General features: G+C 34.9%; 1 protein-coding gene across 1 annotated transcript in view; it reads left to right on the plus strand.

Moving 5' to 3' along the window:
- The window catches only part of BCAS3 (BCAS3 microtubule associated cell migration factor), a 586,605-nt gene that overhangs the window by 278,749 nt on the left and 281,223 nt on the right, over window positions 1-26,633 (plus strand). Inside the window, exons 19-22 of the mRNA XM_077745617.1 lie at window positions 2,349-2,393; window positions 9,912-10,036; window positions 12,014-12,179; window positions 14,126-14,226. Of these exons, the coding sequence (XP_077601743.1) occupies window positions 2,349-2,393; window positions 9,912-10,036; window positions 12,014-12,179; window positions 14,126-14,226 (437 nt within the window). The remainder of the gene's footprint in view (window positions 1-2,348; window positions 2,394-9,911; window positions 10,037-12,013; window positions 12,180-14,125; window positions 14,227-26,633) is intronic.

A 26,633-nucleotide genomic window follows, 5' to 3' on the forward strand; every position in this document is an offset into this window, starting at 1 on the left:
TACTACAGTGTCTGGAGAGTTAATAGTCATTTTAGGATTGTGGGGAAGGAAATGGTTGTTGAAATCTTTTGTTGACAACATACACTGCTATTGCCTAGAAAGGAAAATCTATGAGATTTTTTTGAAGCTTGTATTTAATTTGTTTGGCAAATTCATGTTTCCTTTCTATATATAAGGAAACCTTAACCTAGGAAAGGGTATTTACTGGCTCTGTAGGTGGGGAGCATCATTTGGTCTTTTGAAATGTGGAAACTTTAAGGTTTTGTTTCAATTTTGTTTGTTTGTTTTTGGAATCTGTAAAGAAGCCTTTTAAGTCATAAAGGACCAGGATAAAACTGGCAAATGTTTTGCAGTGAATTAGCTGTAGTCTGATATTTAGAATGAGATGGGACACCGTCCAGTGTTGATATAAAAAACTGAATTCTATTATATTATAATGAAGAGTGACTCATGTCTAGATGTTCCTGATGGTCAGCGCGTGTGTCAGAATCATTTGAACTGTTATTTCACGTGTCTTGCTTAATGAGGAAACCTAAAAGAAGTTGGGTACTGTACGCTAACAGTAACCTTTTCATTTTGGAAGCATTTGTGGGCAGATAGAAACTTATCGAAGTTTCTATTTTCTGATAATTTCTGCAGGGCATTATTATGTTACTGAGATTGGAGTCTTCCAGTGGTCACTATTTAAATTGGTGTTTGTCGGAATGCCTGGTGAGCTCCAGCAACATTTTGTTTCCGATGTAATTTGTGAATCATGCAATCAGATAAGGGGATTGTGACCTTTTTTCATTAATTAAATAGAAAAAAATAAAACGCAACTTTGCTACTGGTTCTGCAAACAAGCAGCTTTGGTATGAGCCAGGAACTTGTTGGATATACAGAATCTCAGGCCCCACCCAGACGTACCCTATCAGAATGTGCATTAACCTTCCTTGTAACTAAATCCCAACATTAATGTTTATAAAACATTGAGATAGAAAATAGCAAAGTTGATTACAGACAAAAAACACATTCGTTCAATTATTGTTTCAGTTTATGCATATTCATGCACACATCAGCCTTCACCTTAAAATGTATTCTATGGGTCTCAATTTAAAAAGTTTGAAAATCCAATGTTTTAATGTGGATAATGACATCATATCTTTGGTTGTGTCTTATTAACTATGAGAGAGATTTACTTTGCATTGACACCATTTCTAAAGTTGCTTTTCTTTTTCTTTTTTCTTTGATTTCTCAGTTCTTCCAGCTCACTCTTCTGTAATTAGTATCTCCTACCCTTCTTTGCTTCTTCTGTGCATCAGTCCTGAGAATTGTACTCAGTGTTGTGAAAACATTCTACCCAGGTTTCTTTTTGTGAAACGCAATTCACAGGCAGATTAATGCTAATCATTTGGCAGAAATGTTTATTTTTATAAGGTTCTTAGCACCAAAGTTGAAGAAGAAAATATCCAGGTTTTGCCAGTGTGCTTTCCTTCTCAATCTATGTCTTACTTCGAAATGTCAGATGCTGTAGCAACATTTTGTTTGGGATATAATTAAATCAGCCTGTCTTTGTATGCAAATATGCATAGCATGTCTGAAATGGCTGTGAACAGAATATTAGTAAGAAGTACATGTAACAATGAAATCGGACTCTGTATCCCCAGTTGTATTTAAAATAAACAGTTGTGGCTTTAGTTTACAGTATTCCAGCCTAGCCCAATGCAGGCTGGGTAGAAGAAGCCAATCTCTATCACTATTAAGAGAAATGCTAATTTCCTGGAATGTGACCCTACATGGAAATAAATCATACTACTTATATTTAGTGTTTGTTCCTTTGGCCAGCAATACACAGTTCAACTTACTTTAAATAGGTAGCCTAGAGAATACATTCTTTCTGTGGCTCTGAGAATGCAATCAGTGAAGAGCAAATAATGCTTATCAATTTTTTATTGAGTTCTCTTTAGCTGATTTTAAACATTTTGTGTCATACAACCACACATCTGTTGGTACTGATCCCTCTTTTCTCCATCTGATTATTCCATGTAACCTGTACTTTGTTTTAAGGGCCTCAGAAGTGAAATTTATTTTATTTTACCTTAGGAACCCCTTTAGGGGTACTCCAGAAAAGGGGGAGAAATAGACCATTTTGAAATCGCTAATCCTATGAAAATTAAGGGACTTGTTATTTCACGTCATTCTGTTTATTGGTTATATCCGACTCCGTGTCTATAGCAGAATTGCAAATGATTACTAATTTTTTCAGTTATTTTATCCATACTCTATAACAGTATGATATACATGTATTTGTTAATGTGAAATGAGTTTTCCTCTAATTTTTTGTGCATTTTCCCCCCTTTTCCATGAAGGCCTTATCTGTTTGGAGCGGGGTGTTTTTCCATAAAAGCTCCATGGTGAGTCCCAGTTCAGTCCCGCATGCCTAATTCATTTGCTGTACTCTCAGAAAGTAACTCTGTTTCGTACTTTTGTTTTCAGTTGCATGGCCTGATCACAGATAGATGCACCAAATTACTGAGCAATTTATAGATGGGACATGAATGTTGATATTTGAGCTTTGAAAGAGCAGTTGGGGCTTTTTTTGTTGTTGTTTCATTTCATTTCTTGAAGAGTCCAATAAAACAGTTGCAGACTAATATTTAAAAATAAGAAATTAGCAGAATTCTCTCATAAGGCTAGTGTATAAGACAAGGCTAATACCCAAGTTTAAAGCTCTGAGTATTATAGTGATCAGAGCACCCTATGTATCATGCTGAACATTCAAAGATAGGATTTATTTTGAAATATAAAGATACTTAAGGTATACTAAAAATACCCTATAAATTTTTACTGCATTTTATTTGGTACCAAAGGAATAGGGTCAGTTCCATTTTGAAGAATTTAGGTATTTAAGGGCCTACACGATGAAGAAATTTGTGTTTCACATAAAACCCCTAAATAAATTATTATTTTGAGTTATTAGCACCTACTCACTATAACTTATTTATTTAGTAAATTCTCATATAATAATGCCTAAAATATAACTTTGCCAGTCTTAGACATGAGGGTCAGAGAAAAGAAACAGAGCATATTTAATACTTTTATGTAAAGATGTGAAGTAGAATGAATTTAGAGCCTGGTATGTTTAACGATCTGGTTAAAAGTCAGTCTGTCTAGGTCCCACACCCTAGTTCACACACTTAATACCTATATGATCGTGTGTAATTTTCTAAAACCTTCCTGCTCCTCCCTTTCCTTTTCTTTAAGTGGCACATAATAAGAGCTCGGTAAATGTTAGCTGCGTCTGCTACTATGTCTTGAATAAGGGAAAAATACCATTTTTGAAAAGAAGCGTCTTTAAATTAGATCATATAATTTTTTGTTTGTTTGTTTTTAAGAGTTAAGTGAGTCAGAAGGAAATTTGGGGCAACGTAAGCTGTATCCGTTTTATAAATAGAGCCAGACTACTAGAAAGAGTTTTGCACGTGTGTGTGTAGTTCTCATACCTGCTCCTGGGAATTGTTCATACTGTCCCATTTTCCTAGGGAAAAACCTGCCCATCATTTTTCTCCTGAACAAAAAGAAACTGCAGTAGTTCTTTCAGGTACACTATCACGTGATGCAAACTAATCTCAGTGTTCATCAGCCATAGGGACATCTGACAATTTCATTATCATGTAAGAGCAGGGTGACAAATCATGAAAACGTCCTCCTTGAAATGCAGCATCAAAATTAGGACATAGATTGTGAAACTATTCTAAAGAAATTCAGGGTACAAATGAGTACAAATTCCATGCAGGTCCATCTTTAGTCTTTTTGTTAACCAGATTTCTTCCCCAAACAAATAAGATACATGGGTCATACTTATAGTGAGCAGTTTTTAAATGCTAGATTCAACATATGACAGATTTTCTTTGTAGACTAAACTCAGAATTAGATTCCGTCTTTGGATAAATTTCTCATTCTAAGTACAAAGAAAAGAGGTTTAGTATGTTAATAAAGATTGAAGTTTCAGCATAGAAGTAAAGGTGGAGAAACAAACGTTGTATGTATATTGAATAAGAAAACTCCATCCCTTCAACAGCTTATGTGCTCCTCAAATTTAAGCAAAAGCACTTGTCAACCAGAAATGATTTGAGGTTGAAACAAGATTAAAAGAGCCAGATTAAAGAAAGGGATATATGAAATATAGTAGACTTTTAAATCATTGCCTGTCTTTTAGAAGACTGCTTTGTGGTTTGTTTGATGCCATCGTTAGCTCACAAGAAACTCGTTTTTAGTCACTTATGCTGGCCTAAAAGATCCTCCTTTAAAATACATTCCTTCACTAGTGGTGCATGTTTTTCCCATTAAGATCTTAATGAAACCTCAAATTAAGGCAGCAAAATGAATATAAATTTGACAACTTCTTCTAGCTTGTTTATAAGAGCTTCTTTGTTTTAACAGTTTTTGCTATTTTTCCATGATATTTAGCATTCAACCGGAGGATGTTTTTATTTACTGTTCTGAAATAAAACGTTATGCCAAGCAGATATGTGTATAGTACTTCCAGTTTAGGGTAACATTTGTGTTTTAAAAGAATATGAAATCTTTATGGTTCCTCTTAAGATGTAATGAACATTTCATACAATTTTTTTTATTACTTTCAAGTTGCAACCTTTGTATTTGGCTGAAGTTTTGCCTTTGATAGATCACAGTTTCTACTGATTCTTCATTCTTTGATAAACTGGTTTGTTTACATTCACGCAGTGGCAGTGAGTCAGTTTAAAATAATGTCTTTCCTTTTGATAACAAAATAAGCTTGTTGGGAAGTTACATAGGCCATCTTCGACATTTTAGCCATCTTATACACTCTGGGGATTATGCATCCTCCAGGATATTTGAGTTTGAATCGCTGTATAAAATACTATAAAAGAATCACACATATAATACTTCTTTAATATAGAAATTTTAAGAGAAATAGTCGTGGTGAATTGTTAAAAATGGATTTTACTTTCAATATTACAAATATTTATTGAGCTCCTAATGTGCATGTAGTATTATGTTTAAACTGCTGGTATTTTTTTAATTGCTTATCACAAGAAAAAATATATACATAGTAATGTGGGCAAAAGTAGCCCATCTGAATATATCCCATACTCATAACCTGTATTTGTATTATATAAGGTTAATTTCAAAGAAGGATTAAAACTTACATATGAAACTATATTTAAAGTTTTAATTAGTGCTACCTGAGAGTATTTAGTTTATATATAAATAGTTCATTTAAACTAATCTTGTTCTTTTGAGAATATTTAAAATATTAGAAATTCATTTTTGAAAGGAAAGGTTTATATAAAGAGGAGAAACTTATTTGTTAAGTTTACATGAATCTGTTAGCACTTTAAGAATAATTTGTGATAGAATAATTTTAGGTATATTATTAATATCTTTATTTAAACTAAAACACTTTCAGTTTTCCTCTTCGTTCTTCTTTTAGAAAAATAAAGTTGAGAGTAAGAGAAAGCTTCTAAATTCCTTTTAAAAGTTCAATCACAGTGAGGAATATAAAGATTTTTCTTCTTATATACAAAGACATATCATTTGTAATTCTTACAGCAATATTGTGTTTAACATTTTAAACTGGAATATTGAGTGAACCCTTATGTTCTAGAAAAGGAAAGAAATGGTGCTTCTATCTCAATTTAGCTCTTTCCATGCTTGTGTCCTCCTAACCAAGGCACTGGACCTCATTGCTGCTTTTCATGCCATCCACAGATAACCCCATTTATGTCCTGTTCTATGGGACATAGTGGTTTTATCCAGATGGACATAATTTTTCTGTACTTTTAAAGCAGATATTATTAGTTCTGCTTTTTTTTTCCTCTTTGCAGTAGGGTGCGGAGAAAGAAAAAGGCAAGAGAAATTCAATATGTTAATCTGACTGGATTACATAATACAGTAAAAGCCAATGAGTAACTTCAATAGTCTCTTTATAAGTATTTGCAAGATGTCATAATGTTAATGTCCCCATAACTTCTGATGGCAATGAAAATGATTCTCATTCAACAGTTAGATGGTTAAGGCTCCCAAAACGGAGTGACAAAAAGTTAAACTCCAGAGTTTTAAATTCAGTACCTTTTGTCTTTTTCTTTATGTATGTTTATTTTAGTTTTTATTATGTTGTTTTCTTATATCAAATTTAGTAAACATGATATTCTGTGATCATTATTTTGCCTGATATGGTAAAAGTTGAATTCATTCCATTTTTCTTTTACATACTGCTCACAAATTAAGCTAGATTTTACTTTTAATTTTTGAACATGAGACTCTTTATGATGGACTGAGACTCTTTATGATGGACTCAGGGGAGTAAAGAACAAGAGTTCTCAGTAGAAAGGAGTCCATCATTGGCTCTATCAGAAGGTTTTTTTCTGATTTAAAACCATAGCCAACACAGTTGAATTTCTGGGCACCATATACATTGAAATTTTATTTTTTATATCAAGACTATTTAACAAATTAATAAATAAAAGAAGGAAGGCCTCCAAACACCCAGACATATTCTTTTTAAACTTGCAAATGTTTTGTAAAGGGATTTATTAAGTCCCTCTCCCAGGTTAAAGGGAACTGTTAAGAGGAAGAAAGAAAAAAGAGGGTAGTAATGGAATGCTTTCCTAAAATGATTGGATCACCAATATATAAGTGAACATGATTTACAAGGCTAATACTTTTATCTTTTGTTCCTTCCACATATGTTTCACTTTTCACTGTTTTATTTTTCTGCCAACAAAATGCTATTTTGCAATAGAAATATTCTGGGTCATTTTGGAAAAGCTCACTTCTATTTCCATCCGAAATTCCTGGTGTTGGTCTTTTTAAAACTTAGGATAAAGGGCAAAATTAGTCAAAATTACATTTTCGCCCTTTGGGTAGGAATACTTTATTAATAGTAATCTTTTCTTCAGATTATTTTATTTTTCTGAAAGTCTTCTAGACACATGCATATTTTTATGTTCTGTTTTGGTAAATACCAGTCATTCCAAATGTAGATCGATGATATAAAATTACTTGCTTTGAATATAGTCACCAAATATGCTCCATCCCCAGTACACAGCACTATACCAAGTACAAGGTGGCAAGTTATTCTCAGGGATAAAAACTCGTCTAATCACTTAGTGAGCCCAATTTTTACTAACGTGACTTATTAAGGCCCTATCAGAGGAAAAAGAAGAAATAAGGTCTAAAAATTAAAATAATGATTCTTTACATAGTTTTAAGCATACTTTTATCATAAGACACTTATTCTCTGAAGCAGATAATGAGTTTGTGTAAGATAATACTGTGTTGATGCTTTTAAGTTGTGTGCTCAGACACTAAGTTATGTGTAATATTATGGAAGCATAAGAAGTTTTAGCTTTTGTCATGGACTGATTAGACAATAAGCTAAAACACACAGACAGACTATATTTTTTTTGCGGCCAAAGATTAAACTGATATTTTACCATATTTCTACTCTTTATTACTGAGTTTTCAAGGAACTATCTGGCCTACTAGGCACATTTTATATGTACCATAGTCTCTCTTCAGAGTGTCATGCTGTTCACTTGTATTCTATCTTGTTGCCTACCACATGCTTTAAAAAACAAAAACAAAAATAGCAATCAGTAATTTGCAAAGAGCTTTGAATTTGTCCCTGTGAAGGCTTATTTGTACATTGTAGTATTATTGTTCCCTGATGGTGATTCTAGTAAAAACACATAGTCTCATAATTGGAAACACTTTTCAACAAATTCTGGAATGGTTTTCTTCTCTTCTCCTCTCTCCAACCTCCCTAAACTCCTAAGGGTTAAAAATGACCAGAGAAACTAAAATATGCTTGTTATAGGAACTTACTAGCTCAGTTGATAGCAGTTCAGTGATGGAAATAAAGGCTTTGAAGGAGAATTTGCACTCCAAGGTATTCCAATAGACAGCTTCAAACCCAGAAAGGCTAAGCTGATGATGGTTACCCAGATACGGAGGCAAGTGACATGTTTGTTCTGCTGTAGGTCGAAGGTCAGGCTGGTGTCCACTTTCCTGTCGGTAGGTTATTGTAGTGGTGGCCAATGCAACAAGGAAGATGTAAAGCTGTTTGTAGAACCAGATTCATTTCCTCAGAGAAACTTTAAAAAAAAAACCTTTGTCTTTATTCCCTGTCAGTGGAAGTCTGACTGTGACTGGTGTTGGTATTTTAGGCTTGGGTATGATTTTTATGGACGATGATGTGAAGTGATTAAGAGATGTAAATGATGGAAAGAGGAGGCCTTTTCATATATGGTGATTTGCATTCCCCGAGATTTGGTACAAAGGGAGAGACCCAAAAGACCAGTCACAGTGGCCTCTGATCCAAGCTTTTTGCTTTCCCTAGAAGGAAGATGTCAGAGCTGAAGGCTGGGAAAATAAAATATGTGGAAGACTATTTCAAGTGTCATAAGGACCTGAGAATGGAGAGAACCAAAGCACAGTCTGATGTTTTTGAAAATTAGGTTAAGGCTGTGTGCCATATAGAAGACGGTTACCATTGTTGAGTACCGTAATATTGGAAGGTACTGCCCTAATTGCTTTATGTACTTTCCCTAATACAGTGGTTCTTAAACCTGAACATGCACTAGAATCTCTGGTAGGGCTTGTTTAAAAAAAAACAACTGAGATTATTAGCCCTATCCCCAGAACTGAGGTGTGGCTCAATGAATATTTGCATAGCTAAGAAGTTCTTAGGGGGTTATAACTAGCCAGGGAGCATACTTAGAGAACAAATAAATAAAAAATACTTAAGATAACCCTATGACGTAGGCATTAGTATTTGTATTTTACATATTAGTAGTCTGAACTCAGAGGTTAAATACCTTAACCAAAGTCACACAGCTAATACGTGGCAGTATTTCAGGTTTCTTCCTGACTTCAAATCTTTCTCTACCTAATCATACTTTATTAAAAGATAAAGAGATAAAGGATAGTGAACAAAACAAGGGAGAATTAATGCTACTTGACATTGGAGACTGACTAGCAGAGCAGGAACATCAGAGTTCTGGTGTCCCAGCTGGGCTATGATCTTGACCATTATGCAGCGAGGCTATTTTCTGGTGTGTGAATTAGAGAAAACCTTACCGTTGTTTATCTGAGGTAGTCAGCAGGATTGTCAATGAGCTCTGAGGAAGCTTTTGCCAAGGCAAAAGAGTCACAGAAGATGAAAGGTTGATATTAGAAGTTGACGATATGAAAGCTAAATTGGAGAAAATAAAGAAGAAAGCAAGTACTTTTTAATGGTAGTTACATCAGTTACTTAATATGCCTCAAATATGTGGAGAACAGAACAAAAATAGACACATCATTTTCACAAATCCATGAAGAAAAAATAAACAACAAATAGGAAGATCAGTGAATATAATTGTATTAGAGTGTTCAATCTTCTCCCCATTCATTGTATCACTGTGCACAGCATTGTGGCTGAGACCATTTCCAGGGTTTCATTCTCTGTCATCTCGTTATTTTCATACATAGTGTCTGCAGTCTACTGTATTGTCAATCTCACATCTTATATATCAAAATGAAATGATAAATTATTTTATTATAGTGAGATGTTTATGTTGATTCTATTGTTCTCCTTTAAAATCTCCAGAAAAATGTTATCCATCTGAAAAGAAATGGCTTGGATTTCGCGAGCACATACTTCAAGGAGTTAATTTTTATTGTTTTTATAAGTTACTATTCTGATAACACTCCAGAATTTTGAAATAATTTTACTTTTACTGCAGAACATAGTCTCACACTGTCAGTTATTATTTAAGGCAAAATGCATGTCCACACTGGAGGGTTTAAATACTTAGAGGTAGAATTTTAAAGAAAATATGTCACTATCTTGAGGTCTGTGATTCCATCTTGGTAATTTTCTTACTATTATTTTATTTTTTAAGCAAAGTTAAACCACCTCCACAAATTTCACCCAGCAAATCAATGGGCGGAGAATTTTGTGTGGCTGCAGTGTTTGGAACGTCCAGATCATGGTTTGCAAATAATGCAGGTCTGAAAAGAGAAAAAGGTATGTAGCTTACTGAAGCTTAAACTTGCCTTTAGTAAAACTCATAGTGGCTCTCCTTGAATAATCTTGGACCCACTGTTCTGTAAATCCGTGTTTCCATTCAGTTAGCATGTCTTTCCTCAACTGTGCAAGTCTCGTCAAGGAGAAAGGCTGTCTTCTCACTATAAATATGAAATAAACTTTTAGTCCATTTGAATGTTTGTATTTTGTTTTGTTGGCCACAGTCTACCAGTGTCCTCAACACTGTTAATTCCATACCATTTTTTTTCTATTTACATTTTTGACAAGCTAACTCCATGCCATTGCCTCTGAGGTATGGAGAGGAAAACCCTTATTATCCCTATTTCAGAGACGAAGAGCTTGAGATCAGTGACTTTAAATACCTTAGCTAAAAGCACCAGTTAGGAGGTGATGGCTTCAGAGTTTGAACCCAGATTTTCTAAAGCTCGGTCTTTACTTTAAAAAACAAAAAAACCACCAACTACTTTGTTATAAATTAAAAGGTAAAAACAGGCTCCCACTCAGAAATGGGAGCCATCTTTTATAGTAACCATTGCTCCTTTGAATTTGTAAAGTTTTTTTTTTTTTTACCCCTGCGTCAGTCATCAAGATCAGTACCTCAAATTTATATAATTATGGTTTTAGTATATTATTCCTTATGTTTCTGTGTAGAAGAGTGCCTGCATTCATGGAGCAGGTATTTAATTTTTAGTGTTAAGATTTTGTCCCTATTATTTCAGCACTATTAAAGTAGGTCAGAAACTGAGTTGTTAGCGAGGCACTTTTCTGCTGAGTTCCACAGGCTGTATTGTTCTTGGCAAAATGGCTCTGCTTTACGCTTAATACTGGCAGTCAGACATCAGCCCTCTCCCTCGTTATCGCCTTTCTGTGACCCTTTCCTTGGAAATAGGATCTCAGGCACAGCAGGTTCCCTGCCTAAGTGGGAGAGGGTACAGTAAAGTATGCAGGCCTTCCATTTCCTTATCCCATCTTTATTTTTTTGTTACCTCCTTAGTTTTAATGACGCTATCAAAATGACTTTTTGTTACGAGTTAAAACCCTCTGTGAAGCTCGATTTCAAATGCTTCTCCCTTCTGTTCTAATTACCCTTTTAACTTACTACTCCTTTATGTCCCACTGACTGGTCGTTAGCCATTTTCTCAAATCAGCTGTAATTGATTCCTCTGGCATGGAGATAAGGTGACCCACCCAGCATTCATGAGTGATTTTATATGCTCCTAGGTTTACTGTAAAACCCAAGATAGAGGACTAAACCTGTTTTGGTAGTGAGGACATGTGTACTCCTTATAAAGCCGTTTGATTAGATCCATATACAGCACCTGACCTTAAAGTATGCGTAGTCTTCATTTCCTAGAGGGGCCAGTGATCCCATGGAGAGGAAAGAAGAAAGAGGATTTGGTAGGGAGGACTTGCATGTTTTCCATTTTGTTTATTTTAATCCAGATTTAAAAGACAAAGTTTTCTGAGAGAAAGTAGAGGAGAAGTTAGGCTACTTTAAGCATACAGAGAGCCTCTCATGCAGTTGAGTTAGTATATCTCGTATAACTAAATCTTAGTCTGTACAATGTTCCTTTCCAGTCCGTCCTTCCCTGTCCCACCTGATGTTATTCATTTTTTGTAACGTGGAACAAATTACGTTGCAGACAAATACAAAAAACTGAAATATTGTTTCACTGTGGTAGAATTTTGAGTGTATTTTCAACATTCTTAAAATTAATTGCTTAAGATTTAAAAATATTTTGATAGCCCAGAGTTTCTCGTATTCATTAGCATCTACTTCTAAGAGGCAACCTTTAGGCAGGGGAGGCACCGCATGAAGAATTTCCTGCTATATTTTCTCTCAACAGCCTCAGACAGGTCTCTTTCAGCCTCTGAAAGGTCAGTACCTTATAAAATTTATGCTGTGCTCCTTTTATGCCATTATCACACAACCAGGTTCTCTTTTTCTGTTTGTAGATCAGTCCAAACAAGTTGTCGTTGAATCTCTCTACATTATTAGCTGCTATGGGACCTTAGTGGAGCACATGATGGAGCCACGACCACTCAGCACTGCCCCCAAGATTAGTGATGACACCCCACTGGAAGTGATGACATCACCTCGAGCCAGCTGGACTCTGGTTAGGTAGTACCTCCTTCCATTGTTTTTAGCGGCTTTATTGAAGTATAAAATATTAAAAATATACAATTTGATAAAGTTGACATATGTATATATCTGTGAAACCGGCCCCATAATTAACATTATAAATATATCCATTGCCCCCAAATGTTTTATTTTGCCTTTTTGTTGTCTTTCCCTCCTGTCCCTCTTTATCCTTACTTCACTTGCTGAGCCCAGTCAACCACTGCTCTCTGTCACTAGAGATTAGTTTATACTTTCTAGAATTTTATATAAATGGAATCATAGTGAGTGTACTCTTTTTTGTCTTACTGCTTTTCACCCAGCAGAATTATTTTGATCCACCCCTGCTGTTGCATATATCAGTAATCCTTTTTTGAGATATAATGTACATATAATCCAGTTCATCCATCTAAACAGAATTTTCAGTAGGTTTCCCCACAGTAGTGTACCTATTATCGCAATCAATTTTCATTACCCCCAAAAAGAAACTCTATACCCACTAGCAGTCACTCCTCATTTCCCCCCAACCCTTCAGCCCTAGGCAATTGCAATTTAGTTTCTATCTCTTTGGATTTGCCCGTGATGGACATTCCATATAAATGGACTCATAGAAAATGTGACCTTTTGCATTTGACTTTCTTCATTTAGCATAATGTTTTCAAGGTCCATCCATGTTGTAACATGTATCGTTCCTTTTTGTGGCCAAATCATAGTCCACTGCATGGATATGCCACATTTTGTATCCATTTGTTTAAACATTTTGTTTATCCATCAGTTGATGACATCTTCACCTTTTTAGCTGTCATGAATTATGCTGCTAAGAACATTTGTGTACATATTTTTGTGTGATCATGTGTTTTCAGTTTTCTTTGTTGAATGCCTCCTTTTGAATTACTTTGTCCTTGCATCTTTGTGTTATATTTTTTAGGACTTGGGTTGTTTTCTGTCTCACACAGATAGAACTTTCGTGCTTTCTCTGTTCCTATTCTCATGTTCACTGAAAATAGAGAGTCCATTGGAGCAGCCATTAAGGGGACTGGAAATTAATATAAACAAGATTGTAAGGTTTCCTTTTAAAGTGATTCCTCCCCAGGATATAATGGCTAAGCACTGTAGAAATGTTTATTAGGAATCAGAATCCTTCTTAAAAGTACATGACCATTAGAATACTTATAAGCAAGTATTAAAGAGGGAGAAATAAAGTCTAGAATAATACCTGTTCAATTTAGTGTACAGTGGTGCAGAAGAGGCAGAAAAAAATTTGTCCTGACAAGTATGGAAGGAAACAGACAAAAATGATATAAAAATGATCCCTCTCCTTTTGACATTTTAAAATATTCTTCTATTGATTTTTGGAGGCTCCAGCATTCTTTACTACTACTTTACGGGACTAGATTGATCTGATCAATATCTTATTTATCAAGCTATTTAGGAGCAGGCAGATCTAATTGAAATTACTGCACCATCGTTGAAATAAATGACTTATTTTGGAACTCAACTACTAATTAGGTCTGTAATAAGTCAACCATTAATTTAACTGCATGGTGTTTTTAAAAAAACACTTTACCTGCTTCATTTTATCTTAAAATATACACATATTCTGAGAATAGTGAGCTCTAACAGTTGTCCGAAATTAGGTAAAATTGAACTACTTAGTTGTTGCATTTGAATTCTACACTCTCTCTCTGTCCAGTGCTTTGAATGTCTTGTCTATGCTATTGGAAGGTCTTCTGCCATTAAACTAATATCAGCTCTATGTGATATCGGCTCTTTTCATTCTTTTTAAGCAGATGGCCTTATATTTCAGGTTTCAGCACTCCAAGAAGTTCATTTTAATGATTGCAAAGATAGTGTGAGTTTATATCAGTGTCTATAAGTGGTGACAGTGATGGTGATTTACATCCCATCTATTAAGCTTAAATATTAATATTCTTCGGCTGTTTCCTTAGAACTCCTCAATGGAATGAATTGCAACCACCATTTAATGCAAACCACCCTCTGCTCCTCGCTGCCGATGCGGTCCAGTATTATCAGTTCCTGCTTGCTGGCCGTAAGTAGTTCTCATTGTTTTTTATCTTCCATACAGTATTTTGAGATTTCATCTTAAAATGCGGACTTTCAATGCAGCCATGCGTACAACCACTGGTCCATAGGCCATAGGCCGTAAACAGATTGAGGCCAGTAAGATATTTAATGCAAATGTAAACCATAAGCCTTAGCACACACGAAGTATGCCTCTGGTTATTCATATTCCTTGGCCATGAGATATACTCCTGCAATTATAAATGTTCATGGAGGTGTAGCTGATCGTCTCCAAAGTTTTGTTTCTAATTGGGATACTAGGATATAATAAACTTCACTGTGAAAGTATCAGCAGTTTTTCTTTTTGTAGAATTTTACTTGGAATAATGAAGTAATGATTGTGACTCGATGGGGTATTTATTTGTTTCTTTACTTTCATATCTAAGCCCTAACATTTATAGAGATTGATCTGCATTCTTTTTTCGTATAAGGGAAAAATGTACAGTGAGCTAGAAACAGCCTTTTTTTGTAGGGGAGATGTAGGAAGACAATTTAATATTTATTATCCAGTTTATGGCCATTGAATTAAAAATTCTTTACAATTATAATTTAATTTTGTGGAATTGACTAGATCCTTAATTTCACTTGATAGCTGTGAGCACTGTATGTTTTTAAGAAACTTCCTAAAAATCAACATTGACATGCTTTTAATGGAGTTTTGTTATGTTGAACTTACTATCTTGCCTGGCTGTTTTATGCAGCATGAAGTAAAATAGTTCTAAAACTATTTTATTTTATGCTTATAATGTGTTACATATTACACTGGAAACAGAGAAAATTTACTGACTTTCCTTGAAATTTCCGAAACTCCATAATAGTAACAGATAGTTGGCAGTCTTGGTCTCTTATAAAATTGAACTCACTGATTCTTCCAGCATGTATTTACTGAGTGACTTCTATGTGTCAGGCACTTGTGATTTAAACATGAAGAGTATGTTGCTTCTTTTCTCAGTGAATTCACTAATGCGGGAGACAGGCATTTAATTAAAATGTAAAATAAAATGAGATGGGTCTATTAGTGAATTGTGAGGGCAATGGCTTTGGCTGCCAAACCCCTCACAGAGGGGTATAGTAAGTCCTTTTCAGGTTCAAGAAGCAGAGTATATAAAAGTTGTTAGGTTCTCGGTTATCGGAGCATGTATTTAATTTTTATCATTTAAATTAGAAAAAAATGTAATTTGTATGATATCAAATGAAAATCAGGAGAACATTTCCCCTTGTCTCTCAACAATGGTGAAAATACTGTTGAATTAAGAAGAGTTGACTCAGAATTAATACTGGTTTTCTTTGTTTTGTTATTTTGATATTTTGTTATTTATTGTGTTCAGCAGACAAACAGTAGCAAGCCCCAGATATATAAGACAAAGATAGAGGCATAAACCCAGTGCATCTCTGTCCCTTAATTCTTGTGTGCTGGCAAATTAAGCTGATTGACATTACTTGATTTTAGCAGCTCTAAACACCTTTGTCTAATTCTTAGAGTTACAGAGATCCCCGGGTGCACAGTTTAAGAACTACCACTATAGGCAGTAGCAGCCACCACATGTTTTCAGGCATTGGAATGAGACCATCAGAATTGCATTTTAGAAAGATCACTCTGGCAGTGTTGTCATGGTANTTTAATTATATCTGTATAACAGAGAAGACAGGACAAACCTGTGACATGCTGCAGAGTTGGAATAGAAAAATAATTAGAGATAGGTTGAAAGAAGGTAGCCACTGATGATTCTACAGTTTCTAATTAAAATGTAATATAAATGCATTTCATGTTAGGCCATTCCAGATGTACTAGCTTGGGCCAAGGATAAAAAGGTCCGAGTTCCAGTTCTAAACCATCTCTCACTAATTTGATAGTTATAAAAGATTAATGACAGTGCTTGTTCTTATAAAGGTGTTATTATAGTCAATGAAGAGATGCTAAAGTTCTGTAAAAACTGTAAAACATTTTAAGCATCATTTTGTATCTTTGTTTCTTGTCTCAGAAGTACTGAATTCCAAATAATAGACTTCATGGATTTAATAATGAAATACCTATTCTGACAATGCAATATTGGCCATGTTGTAATATCTGTTATACAAGTGATGGATATAATTATTTTGTTTTCTCTTATTTTGTGAAATGTCACTGTAGATATAATTTAATGGGTTATAAAAACACCTAGGAGCTAGGTATTTTGTAATAATTACTATATTACTTCTTTACATTGATGGTAGAGACACAGAATTAGCTTGATTTTAAAGTCCTGTTTTCTTATACAAAGAAAGGCTATTTGTTTGAGAGTCCTTGGACATGCCCGTATATTACAGGACTGAAGCAATTAAATATGCAAAAGATGGACATCTGCGTCAGAGGGAGTAAAAGCCTGAAATACAATTGGTAAAAGCAGTGCTGGAGCCAGTTTAGAGAGAATGTCTTTACCTGCCCATCTGTTGACTCCTTTATGCAAGTTAGAGCCTCATTAAGAAGGCATTCTTACTACCCTCTTGCTTACTCTCCAATCATTTGAGATGATGTTGTGACCTCTCAGAGCACAAGGATACCATACCTGATGCCAGGGAGCTTTTTGTTTTACTTAACCATATTGGAAATCCCCTCTTATTTGCCAACCTGAAAAATTGATGAATATATTACTAAAGGTATTCTCAGATATAACCATTTGGAGTAAAACTCTACTGCAAACTTCTCAGATGTTACATGCATTTTCTTTTTGTATTTGGATCTGTGGACCAAATGAAGCAGACTTGTACAAACTCCGGAAATTATAATAATAGTAGACAAAGCATGATGTAAATGGAAATGGGAAAGAGACTTTGTCTCAGGCAGAAGAGAGTAGGAGAGCAGGATGTTTAGCAAGGAATCCCCACTCCCCTTCCAGACCTGTAATCATAATAAATACACTGCTAGTTGATAAACAGAGTTCTGAATATGTAGCAGAAGGGCGACTTGCGGGGGGAGGAGAAAGGAAATTTGCCTGAAACACTAAAGACTTCTAACCTGACTTTAAAGTGAAGAAAGTAAAAACTCCAAATTTTTTGTTCTTAACTGTAGTCACATTTCCCACCTATGTTATTTGAATGGGAATGATGCAAAATTGAGGCCTTTTGGTCTATCAGAAATTGAATCATACCAGAATGCTGCTTACTCTGTAGAGCTGGAGATGTGTTCTTTGTTATTAGGTTGAACCATAGGGAATTGCCATTTTGAGTAAGTAAAACAGAAGTCAAATATCAACAAATTCAAATGGTTTAGTTGAGTACATTGATTAGTTTAAATGTGTAAAATGAATATACCAGATGGTAATCTAATCTTGTTGTATGGCTCAGTAAAGGTAGAAGTCAAGAATATAATGTGAAAAAAAATGTTTGCTTTTGTCATAAGAAATCTTGGGAATAGTTTATAAAAGATTATAGCAGAGGAAATTAGTAATTTTCATGTTAACCCCCCAAATTTTTTCTCCCTTCTAAAAAATTATATACTGTAATTACCTATTCTAAAATAGGCACTTTATTTCAGTGTATTACTTTGCCCAAAACAATGATAAACATTAGAAGAGACTAACAAATACCATCTAGCTTTGAATATGATCCCAAAATAGACAATAGCTTTCTCTTTAGTCTGCTTCAGAGCATCCCAAATTGTAAATTAAAGATAGGGCTTACTGAGTTGATTTGGGAAAGTTTTATTTAGGAGAAAAATAATGTTTCCTCCTTTTCTTTCAGGTAATTTGACAGCAGCAGTATATTTAAGTTGCTGACATTAACTAGCGTTGTTGGGGGGAGGTCAGACTTTGAACTTCTTTCTGAGATAATCCATGGGTATGTGAGAAGTTCCTCTGTAAGCTTATTGAATTTTCCTTGTTAAATGGGAATAAGAGATCATTCAACAGAAACATAGCCTTGATACACAATAGAAACATAACTGGGAGCCATAGAATCTCTCTCTGTTTCATTGGGGGACATAATTGTTTTCCTCTACCTTTACAAGTATTACAGGAAAGGTGAGGAGAACCTTTGACACCATATGGAAAGGAATGAGAAACACAGAAAATGGTTAAAACATATAATATGTGCTTTAGACTTGTTTCAATTGGATTTAAAATTGTGTATGTATGAAAATAATGTTTTTATTGGGTATTTCTCAAGGTTCCACTTGGGGTGTACCATTCTGCCTGAAACAACAACAAAAAGCAGAATATGTAAAACATACTGTTTTCGAGCCACTGGACACCAGGTATTGAAAGACAGTGGTTCTTGAGAGATGGGAACCAAACGAGGCAAGCCTTACAACTGCCTCCATTTATTGCCTTGAAAGAGTGTCTGGGCTGTACTGCAGTGGAGGGCGGGGAGGTGGAATCCAAGTGGAATACAGAGGACACAGAGCTGAGAGTCCAGTAAGACCAAGGAGGAGAAGCTACCAGCAAAGTATTATGAGCTATTTTCATAAATAAAGTTTTACTGTAACAGCCACACCATTTTATTTCATTTATTTGTTGTCTATGACCACTTAAAACTTATAACCAGAGATCTGAGTAATAATGACCCACAAAGCCCTACTTACTGTTTGCCAACTCCTAACCTAGAATTTTCTGGATAAGCCATAAGGGAGAATGGATCTGCACAGAATGTGGACTCTGAACATCTGCAGAGGGTCTTCCTCTAGTATTCTACACAGTACAGTGATTGTAGGAAACCACTGGAAGCCAAGGAAACAACCACCAGAGAATCCTAGAGGGTACAGTACCTAGAGCTCATCCAGGGTCAGGAATAGTGACTCTAAAAAAGTGATTGTAACTGTGTTCCATTATGTTTGAAAAGTTAAGCAGAGACATGGGAAATTTTAAAGATTCAAATTGAAGTTCTAAATCATAAATCTTACATATGAAAGTTGTACTGGATAAAATTGAGGATAAGTTAGAAATTATAGAAGAAAATACTAGTGAACTTGAAAATAGACCAAGAGAAGTTGTCCAAAATGAAACACAGAGATAACAATATTTTTAAAAATTTTTTAATGGTTTTATTGATTTTTTGAGAGAAATAGAGTGAGTGGGGGAGGGGCATAGAGAGAGGGAGACACAGAATCTGAAGCAGGTTCCAGGCTCCAAGCTGTCAGCACAGAGCCCAGTGTGGGGCTCAAACCCACGAACCATGAGACATGACCTGAGCCAAAATCAGATGCTTGACTGAGCCACCCCGGTACCCCAAAGTATTTTAAACAGTTTCACTGAGCTGTAGGATAACCTGTACTTGAAAGCAGAGTCCCTGAAAGAGGGGTGATATGACAAGAGAAATAGTAAAAAAAATGTCCAGATCTGATTGACATAAACTATAAACTCACAGACTCGAGAAGCATAAATCTCAAGCATAAGAATCTTGAAGAAAACCATACTAAAGTACATTATAATCAAATTGCTCAAAATCATTTAAAGTCTAAAAGCAGCCTGAGGAAAAAAAGATGTTATATACCTAGGCAAAATTGATAACAATGGCAGATTTAATGACAACTGTTAATCTAGAATTCTATCCCCTTCCCTCAAAAAATCCTTCAAAAGGAAGGCAAAGTAAACATTTTTTTCAGAAATACAAAAGATTTTAAAAATGATCAGCAACAGAAATGTTCTGTATGGAATGTTAAAGGAAGTCACAGCAGAAAAGTGATATTCGATGGAAAGAAGTGAAGAACACTGAATATGGTTAAAACGTAAAATATGTGGGATTCTAGGGAAATGATTTATGTCTCTTTAAAATTTACTGTTAACCCAAAAATAATATCAGTGTATTGTATTCTTTAAAATACACACACACACACACACACACACACACAAAAGGTATTGTAGTCCGTGTGTGTGTGTGTGTGTGTGTGTGTGTGTGTGTATAAATGTATGACAACAGTAGCATTAAGGCATGGAGTGTGGGAAATGGAATTATCCTAAGGCTTCTATAGCATATTTGAGTGGTATAATATCACTTGAAGGTAAACTGTGATGTATATAATGAAATGTATGTGATATATATAATGAAACCAAAAGTAACCTACACCAAGAAAGGAAATAAAGGAAATAAAAATAAATAAACAAGATGATTTAACCCTACTCATATGAGTACTCATATTAGTTATATAATAAACTTTGTAATAAAAAAAAAGTTTATATAACTGGATAAAAAATAAGCCCCAACTATATTCTGCTTAAGAGAAACATACTTGAAACCCTGAGTTACTACATTAATATCAAACTACATGAAATACTGCATCCAACAAAGTATGATACACATTCTTTTCAAGTGCACGGCAATGACCAGGATAGACCATCTTCGAGCCATTAAACAAGTCTCAATAAATTTAAAAGCTTTCAAGTCATACAAAGTATATATTCTCTGATCACAATAGAATTAAGTAAGAAATGAATAACAGATCTCTGGAAAATCCAGAAATATTTGGAAACTAAACAACATACTTCTAAATAATACATGGTTCAAAGAGGAAATCAAAAGGGAAATTAGAAATTATTTTAAACTGAATGAAAATGACAACAGAACAGATCCATATCTTCGAATACTATTCAAGAAAAAAAAAGTGAATTGAATTATAAATACATGCAACAAATTGGATGAATCTCAAGGACATTATGCCAAGTGAGAAAGCCAACCTCGGAAGTTAGCTTCCTACAGATCTTAAAAGCACCAAGAGGAAAACATTTCATTTTTATAATATACTCAAAATGACGGAATTCTAGAGATGAATAACAGATTAGTGTTGACCAGGGCTTAGCGACCTTCTGTTTTTAGAAGGGAAGGTATTGAACATGACTATGAAGGGTTAGGTAGATCTTTCTGGTGATGGCATAATTCTGTATCTTGATTGTAGGAGAGGTTACACAAAGTAACACGTGACAGAATTTGATAGAACTCTATACAAACATATTCATACCCTTACCTAAAATGAGTGTATATAAAACTCGTGAAATCTGAATAAGTTCTATGGATTGTTAGCATTAGCTATGTACTGGTTTTGAAACTAGGTGAAGTCTATGCAGAAGACTACTCTGTATTATTTTGTAACTTCTTCTGAATCTGTAATCATTTCAAAATAAAAACTTTAAAGAAAATTGGGAAAAAAAATGCATGGGGTGGCACTGCCTCAGTTTTCAGGAGCAAATTTATAGGACTAGATAATGCTTAATGTAATGAAAGAGAAAGTTCTAAAAGCAATGACCTCAGCTTCCACATTCAGAAACTAGAAAAAAGAGTAAATTAAAGCAAAAGAAAGAACATGATGAAGACCAGAATGGAAATTGGTGAAATAGAAAACATAAAAACAGTAGAAAAAGTAGAAATAATATAGAAAAAAACACAAAAAAATCAATTAAATATAATGTCATAGGGTGGTTTTCCTCTGCTTGGGGTTGATGAGATTCTTGGGTTTGTGCATTTACAGTTTTTGTGAAATTTGAACACTTTTATGGAATTATAGGTTCAAATATTTTTTCTGTCACCCCCTTCTCTCCTTTTGTGATTCCAATTATATGTATGTTGACCACCTGATATTTTCCCAGCTTATGGAATTTTTGTTCATTTTTAAAAATTCTTCCTTTCTCTCTCTGATTTCATATAGTATCCTACATTTTTTAAAAAGTTTATTTATTTTGAGAGAGAGACTGTGCACATGCATGCTGGCAGGGGGAGAGGCAGAGAGAGAAGGCAGAGAGAATCCCAAGCAGGCTCCATGCCACCAGTGCAGAGCCCAACGCAGGGCTCGATCTCACAAACCATGGGATCATGACCTGAGCCAAAATCAAGAGTTGGACATTCAACCAACCGAGCTACCCAGGTGCCTCTCTACATATTTTAAATACATTAGGTCTTCTACTCTACTTTGCCTAATCTGCTGTTAATTTCATTCAACATATTTTTTAACTTCGGGTATCTTATTTTCCATCTCTAGCAGTCCCATTTGGATCTTTTTTATATCTTTCCTTTCTTTCCTCATCATGTATATGTTTGAACATATGGAACATTTATTTTATAATAGAATGTTTTAGAATCCCAGTGTTCTAATTCCTTTTACCACTATGATGTTTCTTGGAGATTTTTCTATTGATTGATTGTCCTGGGTTGTGTTTTCTTGCTTCCGTATATCCCTAATGATTTTTGATAGGATGCTGGGCATTTTCAGTTTCATATTGTTAAGTGGTGGATTGTTCTTTATTCCTGGGATGCATTCATATTACTTGGAATAAATTTGATTCTATCTATGCTTATTCTTAAGCTTTATTATGAAGGGTTCCAAATTGCCTTTTGCTTAGGCCTAACTTAGTTATTTTAGGGGATATGTAAATCAAGTCTCTCCTATGTGGCGAGTACTGGAAATGTATGGTCATAGTTATTTTTTAAACTTCAGATGCTTAAAAATGTATGTATTATCTTAATCTTGCATTACACCACATCTGCAGTTTTACTTCTGACTATTTTTTGTCTCTAACATAAATACATATAAGAAAGATATATGTGAGTATCTTGTGATAAGTGCTGTGTTGATAGTATGAATTAATTGGCACAAAAGTTTAAAGAAAGAAGAAGTTAGTTATTAGTGGGCCTGGGGAGAAGTAGCAGAGGAGGTTTTACCACTAGGATTTGGTGACTGAAGAAAAGGACAACTGGCTCAGGCAATAGCTTATGCCATTCATTGCAACATTAAGGGAACTATGTTGTCTGGAGAAGGAAAGAGAATTGGTGATTGCATTGTCGCTTCTGTGTTGGTACCTGTGATACAGTTCAGTATGCTCTTAGAAATTACCCCAAAACTTCCATATGTGTGTTTACACGTTGCAACTCCCTTTTGAATTTTGTTTTGCTTTGTTTTTGCTTTTTGTTCTTTGGTTTTTTTTTTTTTTGGATGTAATTGGTAATTCAGGTATACTTTCTGTGAAATAATCTTATCTCAGAGAGTGTGTAGAAAGAAGCAATGAGGTTTCATTGTGATTCTCTAGACAGCACAACATGTCAGAAGGTGGTATTAATCACTTTTAAAGCTCCAACTGGAACATTACTTTTTTTTTTCTTAAATAGTTTATTGTCAAGTTGGTTTCCATATAACACCCAGTGCTCATCCCAACAAGTGCCCTCCCCCATGCCCATCACCCCCCTTCTCCTCTCCCCCACCCCTATCAGCCCTCAGTTTGCTCTTAGCATTCAAGAGTCTCATGGTTTGCCTCCCTCCCTCTCCCCGACTATTTCAAGGAATAGTGTTGCTCTGACAAAAATCTTAGTTTTTTATTATAGGAAAGAGAACTAAGTTCTGAGTTTCTTTTGAATAGCTTGGCTCTCTCTTGGTATGTATGCTTTCAAAAAATGTTATTGTTTTACCAGTCTCTTAGACTTCACTAGCACTTTTATTTTAGTCTTTATATATAATGAAGGAGATAGTACCTAAAACTAGTATTGAGATTTATGTTACATATAAAAGTATGAAAATCATATGTCAACAGTGTATTTAAGACTAGAATCTAGAGATTTTGATTCTGTCCTACCAGCTATCACCATGAGAATAGAAATATATATTTTTCCTTGTGATATAAAGTCACTTTTGAGTTTAGAATGAAGTTATTTTAGAATTTTACTATCCTATTGTTTTATTGGTTTTACAATACAATGGTGATATATTTTGAACATATTGATACAAAAAGGAAAAAAAAATTATTGGCCTTATCTCCTGTGGTCATTGTCAGTGCCTCGGAAAAGCAATTAAATATGCAGCGCTTTTCTGAGCTGCTCTCTTTTGAATGTGACATTAGATTTAACTTAACATCCTGGATTGCATTGCTACTGTGGTATGTACCAAGTATGATGGAGGTACTCAACAATATTTCCTTGCATTGTCCATAATAAATATTTGCCCAAGAGTGGGTAGGGTGGAAGGGGAAGAAAGAAATGTTTTTCTCTTGTAGAGGAAACTTGTAATGTAGGACTTATTTAAAGAGTATTTATAGTCTATTGTTGGTCATTGGGTGTGTCATACTGCTCTATCCAGGTCTGAATATCTGAGGTGGTTAAGAAACCGCTTCAGGCTGAATTGTATTTGAGGATTTCTCTTATTGATACTTAACTTTATCAACTGACATATCCTTCCACAGAGAGATAATTTTAGTGAGATGAATGATGTTTTTCTTCAAGAGACTACAAGTTTAAGACATATTGATCCTGAATTTAGCCATATATATGCTGTATAACTTGGGGAACACTATGAAATTAAATACCTTTTCTTAAATGTAAAGATGTTGAATAGTGAAAGGAAACTGCCATCAGCAATCTGCAAACTTGATAAATTATGGATTAAAAAGTTTCGATTAGATTACCCTTTTCCCATATCCTTTCTCTTTGTGTCTATGGGAGACTTATTTCTTATTGATACTTGTATCTTTATGTAGAGCCTCTACATAAAGAGCATCTATGCTCTACATAGAGCATCTATGGAATAGTTCATTGAGTTTTTCTGTTATTGCTGATTTATTGTCCAGATGTTTCAACTAGGAGCCCTTTCTGTTACAATGTAATGACCTATATATTCCATTCTGAAGTAAATCTTAGCATTTCTTTCATTTGCTTTAGCATTTTACCATTTGGGGAAAAAATAGTTTACCAGTCAGTTCACCTTCCTGTCTTAATCTTAAAATTGGTATGAAACAAAAGGAAAATTTTTTTAAAGGGCTGTTTTGTATTTTTATATTTTTGTTGTTAATTTTTTAAAATGTTTATTTTTGAAGGAGAGAGAGACAGGGCATGAGCAGGGAGGGGCAGAGAGAGAGGGAGACATACAGAATTCCAGGCAGGCTCCAGGCTCTGAGCTGTCAGCACAGAGCCTGACACATGGCTTGATTTCACAAGGTGTGAGATCATGACCTGAGCTGAAGTCAGATACTTAACTGATTGAGTCACCCAGGCACCCCCCCTGTTTTGTATTTTTATATGTATTTTATAAAATTGTAAATGATGTTAGTATCTTAATGTTCATTAGGTTTTATGACTTGCTTTTTTCAGGTGAAAGTATACAGTCTTTTCCATTGATACTATTTATTATTATAAGATTGGTAGATTTGACTGGGATAGGAAATTGATTCTGATAGATTAAGAAAAAATAATTTGTAGGTTATAAAGCCTCTAGTCTGTGAGCACCATGGCTTCTGATGTCATTTATACTATCCCACCTGAGTTTAAGGTTCATATATTCAGACCCTGATATCCCAGAGTGTTCATTTTGTCAGTTGAGTAGTGGCAATATAGGGTGGAGAGTATGGGGATATCAGTTTGACCTTTTCTTCAGAAAGAAGGAGCTAGAACAGAGTGATCTGTGTCTGCTTACCTGCGATAATGTAATGGGTTGATATTGGCAGGAGCTTGTGGTTTGATGTGCCATCACTTCCATCAGTAAGGTTAATTGCTAACAAATGACTAAATGGGAATTTAGGGGCAATGCTACAGCTGTCTGCTATGTTAGTGGTAACAGGAGTTCTGGCGCCATTTCAGGGTCGCTATTTGTGTCTGTCTATCAGAATTAGAATATAGTTGTTTCTCTCAGTTTCAGCCTTCTCTATAGAATTTCTGTCAATTGTTTGACTCCATTAAGTGTGGAGAGGAAATAAAAGCCTGAATGACCAATCCACCAGGGGCTATGGATAGACCCTTTCTTTGTCCATACCCAGAGCACTGCATTAGGTCTCATTATCCATTTATAATAAGTGACCTTTGCCCCCTGGGTCATTGAAAAATATTCAGTGTGCTTTTCTGACACATAGGGCACCTTTCTCAGCAGACACATGAAACAATGGGACGTCTGGTAGTCTGGGGGACCAGTACACATTACAGGTTTTAAAATACACAGCCTTGTGCCAAATCACTTTCACAGTTTTTTTTCTTTGCTCTTGCATGGTTCATAAATGGACTAAGGGGAGTCTAATGTCTGGAAGATGAATGTAGTGTTCCTTTTCTTTCTTGTAATTCAAAAAAATTGTTGCCATATTTTTCAGTTTTGTATTCTAGAAAGGGTTTGCCTTCCTCTCTGCTTTTTATTTTCTGATAGAGAAAGATTGAGTTTTGGAAGTAGTGCATGGAAAGAGGTATCATCTTTGGAAAGTATTTGCCAAATATGCCCAGGTGCTCTGAAGGTTATCTGTGACATGTGAAAAACCTGTCTTCTAGTCCTCTGCTCTTCCCAAACTGGTAGTGGTTAAATCTCCCATTGAAAAGTTTGAGAAAGGATTTGACCCTTTCTTGGTCACTATAGTCCAGATTTCTTCTGTGATATGAACTGGGACCCCCCGATCACAAATCCTTGCACATTTAATTGTTCTATCTCTGGCCCCTAGTGCATAGATAGACCCA

This window comes from Crocuta crocuta, unplaced genomic scaffold (genome assembly GCF_008692635.1).
Source record: "Crocuta crocuta isolate KB4526 unplaced genomic scaffold, BGI_CrCroc_1.0 scaffold333, whole genome shotgun sequence".
In the NCBI taxonomy this organism is placed as follows: domain Eukaryota; kingdom Metazoa; phylum Chordata; class Mammalia; order Carnivora; family Hyaenidae; genus Crocuta; species Crocuta crocuta.